The following is a 14710-nucleotide window of genomic DNA, read 5'->3' on the forward strand; positions in this document are numbered from 1 at the left end:
ATACTATACCAATGAATGAAATAAGAAAACATGATATATATACATATATATATAATAGAATACTATACAACCTTAAAAAGAAGAAAATTCTGTCATTTGCAAAAACATGGATGGAACTAGAGGATATTATTCTGAGTTAAATAAGCCAAGCACAGAAAGACAAATACTGTATGATCTTATTTATACATGGAATCTGAAAATAATCAATCTATGTCAACATAGAGTAGAAAGATGGTTACCATCGGCTGGTTGGGAGAAAAGAATAGGGAAAGGGGAGATAGTGATAAAAGGATTCAGTGGTTCAATTAGACTGGAGGAATAAGTTTTAGTAATCTATTACATTTTATGGTGATCACAGTCAATGTATTATATATTCCAAAATTGCTAACATAGATTTTTTTTTCCATCCTTTTGGCTTAACTTTATTATTCTTCTCTCATATGAGAGGCAGCATTATCAGTCTTCAAGCCAAACCTCCTTCTCCTTCACCAGCCCCCTCCCACTAGTTATCAACCATTAAAAGACATCTTCCTAAATTTTTGTGGAATTGATTTCTTCTCTATTAGAGTTCCCTTTTGGAAGTCCATTTCTTCATAAGTCTGGCATGTGAGATTTTAATTGCTCTGCTGTATTTTTCTCTTCTTCAGTCAGTGGTGACAGCTCCAGGTCTGTTTGCTTTTGTAGTTGTATCATGTTTATAGTCTTATTCACAGTAGTACAAATGCCGCTCTTAGTCTCTTTCTGCTCAACAGCAGCTAGTTTGAAGCGTGTGTACAAAGTTTGATATCGAGACTTTATCGCTGGCATTTCCTTTAACAGTGTAACTGGACTTTTCTCGCCTGCTGAATCAGGATGATTAGTCTTGATTTCATTTTCCAGCCTGTACTGAATGTAATCCAGATCAGAGTCAGCTTTCTGGAACATCAGTTCCAGCTTATCGACCTCCGCCTCCATGTTGAATAGTTGACATTCCTCAGATGCTAACATAAATTTTTAACCTTCTCATCGCACAAATAAAAGTATAAAGTGGTGAGGTGATAGATATATTATTAAGCTTGACTGAATATTTCCATAATGTATACATATATGAAAACATCACATTACATCCCATAAATTTACACAATTATTTGTCAATTTATAAATAGAAGTATCTATGAATGTTTTTTGCTGAATATGATACCTAAGTCTTAGTCATAAAGCTAATCAATAAATTGATTTATGCATTCATTTATTTATTCATAAAACATTTATTGAACCTACTGTGTCCAAGGGATTTCTGTACCTATGGAGGATCCCACAGCAAATAAAACAAATGAAGATCCTTTGCTCATGTAACATGCTTTCTTTTTTTTTTTTTATTGTTAAATCATAGCTGTGATGTAACATGCTTTCTGCTGCGGGTATATAGAAAATAAATAACACTGGTTAATATATACCTCATCTCATTTACTTAATTATTATGTCAACAAGTGTGATGTAAGCGTTCCTAATTCTATATGAAATCAGCACATTGTACCCTATAAATGAATTAATGTATACATGATCTATGTGTTTATGGTTTAATAAAAAATTTAAAAAAAGAAAATAAAAACAAGCAAGCAGGCAAACAGACAAATACATGCTATTTCAGGTGGAGGTAAATGCAGAGCAAAGGGATAGAGAAAGGAGCACAGTGCCATCTCCTTTCTCTTGAAAGAGGGGATCTTTGAGTGGGGATCTTTGAGCAGAGTTGGAAGACATAAGTGGGTGAGTCATACAAATTATTCGGGAGAAGAAGCTTTCAGGCAAGTGCAAAGCCCCTGGGGCAAGAAGGTGTTTGGCATGTTTGGCAAATAGCAAGGAGGTCATTGGCTACAGCATGGAGTTTGAGGGGTAATGACAGGAAAGACTGGCTGTCAGCTCATCAAGGGAGCCCAGGTTATGTTGATCTTTGTGAGAAATTATAAAGACTTATGCAGAGTGAGACGAGAAAGGATTTGAATAGCATTTTTAAACAGTTCCTCTGACTTCTGTGTAGGGAATAGGGGAGGGGGTAACAATCAATGGAAGCCTTAGACTAGGTAGAGTGCCATTACAATGATTCAGGCCAGAGAAGGAACTGCTGGCTTGGAACCAAGCTGTGGTAGTGGAGATAAAAAGAAGGGGTCAGTTTTAGGATTTTGCCTGTGCATTGAAAAGAATAGGCAGGCAGGACACTGCTCATTGGAATGTAAGATAGTGAAGGAATAGGCTGGGCTGTGGGGCATCAGAAATTTTGGGGTGAGACATGTTAAGTTTGGGAGACTTATTAGATATTCAAGAGGTGATGTACACAGGAAGGTTAGCTAGCTAAGCCTGGATTTCAAGACAGAGGTCAATGGAGAATGTAAACAAGGTGGTCATTAGTCTGTAGGTGGTATTTACAGCTCTGGAGCTTCACCCTGGAGCTGGAGAAGATGACCTGGAGAGTGAGCGTAGCTAGAGAGAACAAGAAATCTGAAGACAGAACATGAGGGTATTCTGAAGCTAAAAAGTCAGGAAGAGGGAAAGGATCTGACAAAGGAAATTAAGAGGTAAAACCAGAAACTATGAAGGGCATCCCTGACTCCAACTGAGATAAATATTTCAAGAGAAAGGAAGTTTAAATAAGATAAGTACTGAGGATTGACTATTGGGTTTAGCAACACAGAGATCATTGTTGACCCTAACATGAACAATTTTGGTGAAATAATGAAGACAAAAATACCTGATTCTAGCCTGGTTCAAGAGACAAAGGAAGAAGATGATATAGAGGGGCTATAAGTATAGCTAAAAACTAATTCCATCAAGGAAATTTGCTGTAAAGAGAAATTGTGAATGAGTCAATAGTTGGAGCAGGGTGTGGGGTCGGAGGGGGAATTTAAGAAAGTACATACTATAGTATGTTTGTTTGCTAATGGGAATAATTGAGTAGAGAGGGGAAATTTGATAGTGGAGGAGAGAGAGTGGGAATATTGTTGAGGTGATGAGGATATTAGAAGGATTAGGATCTGGTGCCTAACTGGGAGCAGAGTGAGTTCATTAATGGGTAGCAGTGGGGAGTTTAGTAGGCATGATGATAAAGCAAGTGGAAAGTTCTTTACAGGTATTTTCTCATTGAAATAGAAGACAGCCTGAAACTAAGAGTGGTAAAGAAGGTGTTAGAGATTTGAGGAGAGCAGAGAAGTTTATTAAATAACTACCTAGGACAGTGGGAGAATGATTGGGCTGGGGAAATATACTGGGAGTTCCCATGAGTTTAGTGGCCATGAATTTAAAATGAAAACAAATTATTGAGGTTCTGTTTTCCTGCTACTCAATTTAATTGTGTGAATGCAAGTGAAGATGAGAAAAAATTGGTTTAAGTAGGACTGTAATTCTGCCAAACAAATGTGATGAAGTGTAAAAAGGCAAAGGAGTTGAGATATAGGTAAAGTAGTGATTATAATTATGGATCATAGAAAGTGAAGCTGACTAAGTCAAAAAGTGAGAGCTTGGGAGAGCAAGGAACAGTGAGAAACCTGTAGGATCCATGAACTGTAAGTCACAGTGGAGCCAAAGAATTTTAAGAGTCTGGGAACCATATACCGTGAGCTAGAAAGTTAGGAGGTGGTAATAGGTGGGTGGAATTCCTACAGTTGACATCATGGAGGTGTTGATGTTGTTTTTAAGGATGTGGTTAATGTATGGCTGAGGGAATGAGTGCTTGAGGTGAGGCAGAGGGTGTGGTCATGGGAGAGATGTGGCCAAGGAACCTAGAGGTGAGGGTGTAGAAAGATCACATTAATGGATGTCACAGTCTGGAGCAACTAACATGCTCAGTAAGCAGACGGCCATGTTAGAATACTCCTTCAACATCATTAGTTACCAGAAAAATGCAAATCAAAGCCACAATGAAACACCGATAGGATGGCTATGAAGAAAAAGACTGACAATAACCAGTGTTAGAGAGAATATGAAGACATGGAACCCTCATTCATTATTGGTGGGAATGTAAAATGCTGCAGCCACTTAGGAAGCCAATTTGGCAGGTGCTCAAATTGTTAAATGTATAGTTATGGTGAGACCTAGCAATTGCTCTCCTAGGTGTATATTCAAGAGAAATGAAAAATATGTCTACACAAAAACTCATACAAAAATGGGAATAGAAGCATTATTCATAGTAGTGAAAAAGTGGAAAAAACCCAAATGCTCATTAACTGATGAATGGATAAACAGAATGTGGTATATCCATACAATGGAATATTATTCATCAAATAACAATAAATAAGGCACAGATGCATGCTACAATATGGATGAACATTTAAAACATTATGCTAAGTAAGAGAAGCAAAGCATATGCCAGACATATGTCTGATTCCATATATATAAAATGTCCAGAATAGGCAAATCTGTAGAGAGAGAAAATAGATTCGTGGCTGCCTAGAGAGAGTGTGTGCTAATGAATACCACGTACAGGGTTTCTTTTTAGGTTGATGAAAATGTTCTAAAACTAGATTGTGGCAATGGTTGTACAACTTTGTGGATTTGCTAAGAATCTTTAAATTGTACATTTTAGATAGGTAATTTTATGGTGTGTGAATGCCATCTCAATAAAGATATTATAAAAAGAGAACTATGCTAGAAGTACTGTTGAAGAAGTGACAGCAATCTAAGAGCTAAGAACTTCAAGGAATAAAGGGTAGTGACCTGAGGGGGATTGCAGATGACAGAAGAAAGGAAGGGGCATAGACTAATGGTATAAACTTCAACTGTAGTGTGTGTGTGTTTGTAGAAGAATAGAAGTGTGACCTAGAAAAGGTGATGAGGAAAAAAGGAGACTTTTCTCTTTATAATAAACTCATAGAATAAGTACTGTTATACCCATTACATCTGCCAGGAGTTTCAAAGCGGAGAAATACACTTGATGGTTTGCCCTTTTTAGTAGTGGAGAAGTGGAGATTCATATATAAGTGTCTCTACTCCGGTGCCCATCACAAAATATATAACTCCCATCATAAAGGGGGTCGCCAGTATCTCTACTAACTCAGTTCAGTTCTTCAAGTTCAATTCTCAGCATATGTAGGCACAGTGAAAGAGAGAAGACATTTCCTCCCACATCAGCTAGATTTCAGGCGGACAAAGACTGTGGAAGGAACCTGGGGAGAAGTCATTGAAAATGCAGGGATCTTGCTGGTGAAGACCCCATGTGCAGAGGGCACTGCAGAGGGCTTTGGGGAGGCTAGAATAGGAGTGGGATTTGGGGATGTACAGAGCAGTGTGGGGGTTAGAATCTGTTTATGAGAGATTACTTCATAGTCCTGGCCTTTTATAGAGATTGATGTAAATGGGACAGTGTGTGTTACAGGATTCTCCATGAAGGTCTCAGGGCAGACTGTGAGGAGGACGCTGTAGGGACTGGAAGGAGGAGGTCTTGCCGTCTCTTTACTCCTGCTGGGCACATTGTCAAGGTGGAGTCAATGGAGTCAAGTGTGATCTTACCAGGAAGTAAAGTTATTTACAGTTCATGAGCAGTGCATACTTTGACAGAAGAGAAGATGGGAAATGACAGAGGCAGGGCTGCTTTGGTTCGACACTAGGGTACCACACGTACTTTGCAGTCTATGTAAAGGGAGCCCCCAGAGTTGGGTATCATGTGGTCCTCTATGAAGAAGAGATCTCACTTTCTCTGACCTTGGGAAAGTCACTAGTTGTAAACTGGGCAGGGTTTACTGGCTTCTGAGGGATGTGGGATTCTCTCTGTGTATCTCTGCCCTACATTGCTGTCTTGCCTGGTATACATATGGCTCTGTCTGCTGGTGTCTTGACTTCTAAGTATGGGAGCCCTGGGCCCTGGGCCAGTGAGATGGAAATACCTGCAAGGATATGAATGCTATCTGGTCCCCTTGAGTCCAGTTCAACCTGCAGCCTCCCTCCTGCAGAAGCTGCTTGTATCCATTACTCCCGTGGATGGGATTTCTGTAGCAGGAGGGGCCCGCTGCAGGTTTTGGTGGTGCTAATTACTGATGTCCAAGGCAATAGCAGAGATATCAGGCAATTGCTTAGAAACTGGAGACAGTCTCCAAACATACTCATACCCTCTGATGCTACGAGACTTTTGGCACATGTGTTGATGGGAGCTGGGCCTGTTAGACTGGATTGCATGGCAGTTCTAGGGCTCTCAGAAACAAATATGTGAACAAAAGGAGGAGCAGGAGGAGGATCATTCCAAATAGCCCTGACAGTTATCAATTATATGTGCCTGGCACTCTGCTATGCACTTTGCATGCCTTTTACTTTTATAATAAAGCAATGAGTTAGCTACTATTATATACAATGCATTTCAAATAGTTAAAACATGTGAGCTAGTCAACACTTTTTAGTACTAGAGGAGTGGAGATTCGTATTTGAGTGATGTTATTCCAATGCCCTTGTACTTAACCACAACAAACCATATAGCTCCTATCATAAATGGGGTCACCTAAGTATCTCTCTCAACTCAATTCAACTCTGTAAGGATTTATTGAGCACATAGTGTGTGCTAGAGAGAAGGATGAACAGTTTTTAGACCCTTCTATGATACAGGCTTGATTGTAGACATTTTAGATGTCTTCTCTTTGATTCTTTGCATCTAATTCTGGGAGGTGAGAATGATGATGTCTACCAGATAGAAGAGGAAATTGCAGAAGTGAAACCACTTGTTCAAAGTCACATCTTTGATTCATGGCACATGCAAGACGATTTGAAACTCCTGAACTTGAGCCCTGTGTTTTTCCCACTTACTTTGACATCATTCATGATCTTCCCTCCTCATCAAGCTCTATATATTCCAGGGTCTAAATGATTACTATAGTGAAAGACAAAATCTATAGATATTTTAAAAAAGCATCATAGCTGTAACTCAGAGGGTAATTTGGAGAACCAACTTGCATGCAAACGGATATGGTACAAAGACTTTATAAACTGTAAAGGGTTATGAGCATGTTATTATACATTGCTATTTCTTTTATGGCTATTACCACTATTACAAAATCCAGTTGTTTGGCTGGGAGGATATCCCTTAACCCAAAGCTTGCAGGGTCTCTGGGAAGACCTGGAAGACAGAATTTTGCCTTCTCCACTCCTTGCCTGCTCACTTCACCCAAAAAAGACTGATTAAGTGGTGCAAGGTTGACTTCAGCCTCTTTAAAGTCACAGAGGGACAAGGGATAAGAAAATAGGACAAGGGAAGTGAGATTTGAAGGTGGCTGGTGGGCAGCTCTTGCAATTCCTGGTGACTCCCCTCTTCTGCACTGCACCAAAGTATAGAAAATCCCAAGAACTTCTTGGAGACGTGGATATCAGTACAGATTTTGAGGCTGAACAAAGACTTGTGGAGAACATAATGGGGAAGAAGCTGGAGATGGGGGTGCTCCATGGGCTGATACAAATGCTTCCAAGCCAGAGCCCTGGGTTCCACAAATAGCTTCCATAAAGGGTCACTGAGTTCAAATCCTACTTTTTCCTATGTGACATCAGGTAGGCTTTTTCTTGTCTTGCTTTCTTCTTTATTTCTTCTTTCTTTTTTTCTTTAACCAATTTTGACTTCTATTTTTTACTTTTCAAAAAGAGTAATTAAATGGTAGAAAGGACATAAGGAAATAAATAACATATGCAGTTTTTAATACTGAGCTTACACATAGTAAGTACTCAGTAAAGGTTAGTTACCATTACGTTATGCACCCGGGATACAGACATGTCTTACCATGAGAAATGCAAACAAACTAACACTGTAAGATGCCTTAGGACTGTTCAGAAGGAGGCATGGGTGGAAAATAAAGAAAATCTGAAAGAGTAAGATGGATGGGAGAATAAAAGGAAAAAGGGGGTACTGGTTCTCTCCTTGAGTATATTTATTAAAGGAACCAAAATATTTGGAATCAAACAAGCCCGTGTTTGAATCATGAAGCAAGTCATTTAATCTCTTAGAGTCTCATTCTCCTCATAAATAAGATGGAAAATAAAAATGCCTTTTCCTAGAATTTTAATAAATCAAATATCTGATCCTTCTTTTACTCCTGACATAGGAAAAGATTAAATGGGGTTAGAAAAAAAGACATAATATTTATTAAGGGCCTATTGTGTCCCAGTTGACATTTGATAGGGATAATATATGTGAAATATCTGGCACATCATAGGTGCTCAGGAAACGGTATTGGTGCCTGGGGAATGAAATTTCAGTAAGACACGTAGGAATGGCTAGAGGTGCTACGGTTAACCTCCTTGGTTTCCAACTGAGAGGGTTACATGCAGGAACATGGGCGACAAGAGGTCGAGGTATCACTTCATTGTGATTTTATAAGAATCTGCTCTTTCAAGAAAAGGCTTTCTGATAAAAGTCAGATTTAAGCACGTGGCTTAGGCTAGAGGCCCACACCGAGCTGCCCATTCCTCTACCCTGTTTCCATCTGGGCCAGCATGATGAGAGATGGCCAGGGCTTGAGAATTACTTTGCTACAGCTTGTAAAGTTCTCTGGGTGGTGTAGAACTGCAGTCCCCAATTCCCAGGCCACAGACAAATATTGTCTGTGACCTATTAGGCCACTGGACCCTACAGCAGGAGGTAAGTGGAAGGCGAGTGAGTGAGAGAAGCTTCATCTGCATTAATAGCCTCCCCTCATTGCTTGCATCACTTCCTGAGCCTTGCCTCCTGTCTGCAGGGCATTAGATTCCATAGAAACATGAACCTACTGTAAACTGTGCATAGGGGGGATCTGGGTTGCATGCTCCTTATGAGAATCTAACGCCTGATGATCTGAGGTGGAGACGTGATGTGTTTGAATCATCCCCAAACCATCCTCCCTCACCCCCCACCTAACCCGAAGCATGGAAAAATTGTCTTCTATAAAACTGGTCCCCAAAAGGTTTGGTATTGCTGCTGTAGATGCTGGAACTGCTTGAGAACAGCTGGTTTAGCCTCAGGACAGCCTTGCCTGGGTGTGAGGCGGGATGTGCCAGCCATGAGAAGAACATGGCGTCTGCCTTGACGACTCAGTGGTCTCCCTTCCTAGTAAAATATGGCCCCAGTATTGCCCTGAACTGTGGAGGCTGGGAAGGGGGCTGTCAGAGGGAAATCTGATGAGGAAGGGGGGTGTCCCCCATCCTCTCACTCCATATTATTTCCCATGAGGAATTCTTTAGGCTGGTTTTTGCTTATTCTTTTTCCCCTTTAAGATGGTCCTTGTGTGTGGATTTCATCTTCCCTGCTATCCTGCTCTTTACATTAGGCTCTGGTTATCTCTCCCTGAATCCAGCGCCATTATTTTCTAACTCATCTTCTATGACTCTCCAGTTCACTCTCCTCACCTCCTGTGGTTTTCCTAGAGTGAACTCTTCACCTTAAAACCTTCACTGGCTACAGCTCCAGGTCACATCGCTCAGCGTGATGCCCTGGACTGCTGCACACTGACTTCCTCCATCCCCTCCATTCATGGACTGGCTACTTAGTCCGCTGACCTCATGCACAGTGCTCCTGTGTAGTTGGCAATGTGTTTCTCTGAGCACACTGCCAACACCTTGAGAGGGGGACTATAGTTCGTTCGTCTTTACAGTTCATATGCAGCGCTTGGCACAGAGTAGGTATTCAAAATGTTGCAATGGACTTTTGGAATCAGATTTCCACTTTAAATCTAGTCTCTACTAATTACTAATTACTATTACTATCAGGCTTTGGAAAAAATCACTCATTATCTCTACCCTTTAGTACTCTCATCTTAAAAATGTAGGTGAGAATAATATTTACTTCCTAGGGCTAATTTGAATATTAAATTGGTTAGTATTTACAGATTCCTTTGGCTAGTTCCTGGAATATATAACGTACAGTAAGATTAGCTATTATTTGCATCACCATTATTCTCATCTCTCTCAGAGTGGAAGGTTTACAGGAATTAGTATAAATTGTAGCCATCATGGGCCATCATCAAATAAAGTTTTATTTGGAACTTTACTTTCTTCATAACATTTCATATCAATGATTTAAAATCATCCTCACGATCAATTCTGTAGAATTTCTTTCTTCAGATCAGGAAACTGTGATAGGGAGGGGTTTCACGGCCTCTCCAAGTAAAAAATGGACATTAGAAAATGTTCAAAAATAGATCTTTGGCTATCTGATTCATTACTTCTTTCCTTTTGCTATGTCTTTCAAAAGAAATCAAGCCAAACACTAAATTGATTTAATTTATTCACTTCTTTATGTTTTAAAAAGGAGAATTTAAATTTCTTGGATGTTAGGGCCATGCTATGCATATCTTTTATTTTCTGAATCTAATACAGTACCTGGGATAGTACACACACTCAACATATTGTTGAAAGTAAAAGAGAGAGAGAAAGAAAGAAGGAAGGAAGGAAAGAAAGCAGAAAATAATAAAGAAGAAAATATTTTAGGTTATGTAGAAGTCCCATTCCTACACATTTTTCAGGTACTTATTACTTAATTTAACTATTCATTACTAGAAGTAAGTTTTTTTGTCTTTTAGTTTGGTGGACAACTAGGCACTAGCAACCGTCTCTTACCCAACTCCTATTCAGAAAACACAGGATCAGAGTAAGGAGAATAATTATGTCCTGTAAGAGTCCTCCTAGAATTCTTCGATATCATGAAAATACCCATACTGCATCTCAACATAAGAGAATGATGAATTGTATTCAGAACTCTTGAGTATGTTTCTGGGGAGTTGCCTGAGATAGAATTAGTGAATTCCTTTAAATTAATGAAAATCTTAAACTCATAGAAGAGACCCCTTTGATTTCCATTCTCTGCCTTACAAAATAATCTTGGCCAAAGTCTTGGAAATCAGAGCATCTAAAAGACATGCAATGGGAAGAAATGCTCCACAAGAGCAGACCTTGTCCTGATGTGCTTGCTCTCCGCACCTGGAACGGGCCTGGCATGTAGTCAGAGTGCATGATTATTTGTTGAATGAATTAAATGGATCCCATAAGAACCTCTGAATGAGAGTGCCCATGCTTTATTTATTCAGTTCAAGTCAGCGACTGGCATTTGCATGATTATAAGTCTCCTTTAAAAGTAAGTGATCCCAATTCTCTTAATGATTCTGTGAAATCAGGCAGACCTGGCTGGATATTTATGGTTGACCCTACTAATCAGCAAATGGATAAGCTTCCAAACATGAACCATAATACCTGACTCATGTATACAGCAAACCCAAATGTATTCAAAGTGTATCTGTGTGCAATTTACCAGAAGAAGATTTGATTACCTTCTTTTGAGCAATGCTTGACACGGCCATACCTCAAACTGTGTTTGTGAATCACATCAGCTTATTCTCTTTGGGGCTCAGGACAAGGACACACATTGTCTTTAATTCTAATTGAGGGCTTCAATCCTGGGACATTTCAAATATTGCAGGTGACACATGTTACCTTTTCCAAGGCCACATTTTGAAGGGTTTTCTAACAAGGAAGCAGCCAGATTTGAATATGGTGACATTAGACCTTGTCAGACAAAAACATCAATATTGGTGCATAATTAATGCTTGGAGCTTACCCGACATGGACAGAGCAGGCCCAGAGTGCTTTCAAAAATCGATATGCTACCTGAATTACAAACATCATAGATGCAACCTGACAGGTTGATGCCATTAGAACATGGGGGCATCTATCGAAACATTTGAGAAAATCAAAGATCTGATCTTTCTTTCACTCCTGATATAGGCAGAGATGGAACAAGATTTAGATAAAAGAAGTAACATTTATTAAGGATATACTACTATTGTGCTATACATGGTGCTCAGAACTATATGAGCATCATCTTGCTTCAATTCTCCTAACAATTGATGAAATGAGGATTATCATTTTAATGGTAAAGAGGAGAGGAATAAAGGCTCAAGAAATTAATAATATAGCCAACATCATGCTGCTAGTGACACAGGTGGAATATAGCCCCAAATTCTATGTTCTTTTTCTATACTCTTTCCCATGACCATGGCATGTATATATTCCTACCTTCTATATTCATGTAGATTAGTTTTTTCATAGTTGTGTTCCAGAGAATGGTGAGTGCTTCTGTAGAAGGGCAATTGTGACTCTATAAGTGAATAAGTTAACATGGAAAAACTTACTTCAAACACTACAATTTTATATTATGTATATGTACATGCCATTACATTATATAACCAACTTACAAACAAAAGACACTAAAAGGCTAAATTATTTTGTGTGTGTGCACATGTTATAGTTTGGAATAAACGATCTGTCTATCCATTCATCTATGCATTTATATCTGTTTATCTATCTATTTGCAAGGGGGATGTGAATATACCATTAATTAGAAGCTGTAACCCTGTATTGAGATTTTATTTTAACCCAGGGCAATGCTTTTTCACTCATGTAAAACTCTATAAATGAATACCACTAATTACCCATGTGAATGATTTTTCTCAATAATGTACACCTCTAACAAAATACCAAAATATATCAGATGCTCAAGCTGTTCAAAGACCATACATTTTATCCCAAACTCCTGAGTTTTTATTTAAGAAGAATTAATATTGTTTTTAATGATGAGTGTTTGAAGAAATGTTTTAAAAAGGAACTTTTAAAATAAATACATATTGTTAAGACTTGCTTTCATTTGTTTTCTATATTAGGGGTCCATGTAAAGTTTTATTTTTATAAAAGGGTTCTATTAAAGAAAGTTGAAAATCACTGAGCTAAAGGAATTGGGATATCTACAAATTCTGTTTCCTTTGGTCTAAATGACATTAGTTGATTCAGTGTCTAAAAATACATACATTAACTATAATATTATAAGTGTCTAAAATAGATTTTTGTACATAAAAATCTATCCATCTTTCAAGGTCTAACTTAAAAAATGCAACTCCTTGTTTAGTCTCCCCCCACCCCCAGGCCACAGCCTTTGCACAATGTGGGAAATGTATTAGGAGTGGGGTTGCAATAAGAAACTCAGAGATAAAATGTGCAACTGGCTGCATATAATTTCCCATCCAAGCACCATGGTATGAGGGGACTGACAACATTCTCTCTCTGAATATATGTAAAATTAGTTCCAAGCCTTTTGCCTAACCCATTCCTCAAGCCTTATGTACTTAGCCCTCCCGGCTTCTTCTTCATTGCTAAGTCTTCCATTTTCCTCTATATTGCAATCTTCAAATTTAACATATTTTTGTTTTCCTTACTGATATCTTGCCTCCCATCAACCACCATCTGAATTGTCCCTCCAGTTGCAATCCTTTAGCTGTTCTTATAGTTAAGCAACTTAGGTATGTATTGGATAACACCAATAAATGGCCTCTTTGAATCCACTTCCTTCACTTATGTGACTTCACAGTTTCCACTCTGTTTGACTCTGGGTTGGTTTTGTGACTTGCTTTAGCCTAGGGAGTGTAAGTGACAGTGTGCCAATTCTGAACTTAGGCCTTTGGAAACTTTGCCTACGTCCACTTAGTTTCTTCCATAATTGGCTTTCTTGCACTTACACTGTGGCCTTGACCCATGAACATGTTAGAAGATTATGAGAAGCACAAGGAGGGGAGACATGTGAAGGGAAGAAACACTAGCTGACAGCCAAGACCAAACGAACTTCCCAGCTGATTTCAGCCTAAAATGGGAACTGTCAGAATTATGGGCTAAATAAATAGTTGTTGCTTTGAATCACTAAGTTATGGAGCGGTTAGGTGCAAAAGCCAATGTTCAGAGCAATGTTCTTAGACTCAATTTACTGGCATTTCTCCTATTGGCCTCAACTGAGTCCTGCCACATGCCTGGATATGCATCCCTAAATATGCTCTTTATTCATAGAATTTGGCTCTTTTTGAGGATTTTTATCTTAAATTATCTTTGCTTATATAATCTTAGCTCATCTACTAGATGGTGAACATCTTGAGGATGAGATTTGGGCCTAAATCATGCTCCAACTTTCTCTCTAAGCTCCAAAAACATTGCCCTTCTGACAGTGCTTGGAATACCCTGCTATATCTTGTCTTGGCTTTCTGGCACTTAGGGTTCCTTTCGATGGAAACACTTTTTCCCAAGTATTTTCCATTCTTCTCCTGGCTGTCTCCTTTGCATCATCCAAGTTTCAGTTGAAATGCCACTTGCTAATAGAAGCTTCCCAGACTATTCACCCTATCCTCAGCCTTGTTCTATCACAAGGCTTGGTTTCCCTCGTTGGATCTTACAATGTGCAATTATTTTCTGTACGTCCTCATTTTCTTGTTAATTATTCAAGTTCCTTCTCTGGAATATAAACTCAATAAGCACAGGGACCAAATCCATCTTGTTCTTTTCACTGTGTCTAGAGTACTTAGCTCATTGGTTGGGATGTAGGAGGCATACTACCCCGTTTCCCGGAAAATAAGACATCCTCCGAAAATAAGACCTACTTACAGGAAAGATAAGACGTCCCCTGAAAATAAGACCTAGCGCATCTTTGGGAGCACACCTTAAAATAAGACACTGTCTTATTTTTGGGGAAACAGGGTACTAATATTTATGGAATGAATGAATTCATCACCTTTTCTGTATCCCTCAAAAGGTCTTGGATGTTGTAGATGTTCAGTGTATGATGTGTTCATTGACTGGTTGATTGAATAATTTCATTCTATCACCCAAAAGCCTTCTGAGGTCAATATAATCTACAGTGGCGTCTTTATTTTCTGGATGAGAGAGGACTGCTAAGGTTAATTGCATACCCTGATTCACTGGGCAACTT

General features: G+C 39.0%; 1 protein-coding gene across 1 annotated transcript; it reads right to left on the bottom strand.

Annotated features, from left to right (window-relative positions):
- Positions 1-479: 479 nt before the first annotated feature.
- LOC128575353 (spindle and kinetochore-associated protein 2-like) lies at positions 480-967 on the bottom strand. The gene has a single exon (XM_053576974.1). It carries the CDS (start codon positions 952-954, stop codon positions 592-594), a length of 363 nt encoding a protein of 120 aa, XP_053432949.1. The 5' UTR covers positions 955-967; the 3' UTR covers positions 480-591.
- Between the last annotated feature and the right edge of the window lie 13743 nt (positions 968-14710).

This window comes from Nycticebus coucang, chromosome 2, assembly GCF_027406575.1.
Source record: "Nycticebus coucang isolate mNycCou1 chromosome 2, mNycCou1.pri, whole genome shotgun sequence".
Lineage (NCBI taxonomy): Eukaryota > Metazoa > Chordata > Mammalia > Primates > Lorisidae > Nycticebus > Nycticebus coucang.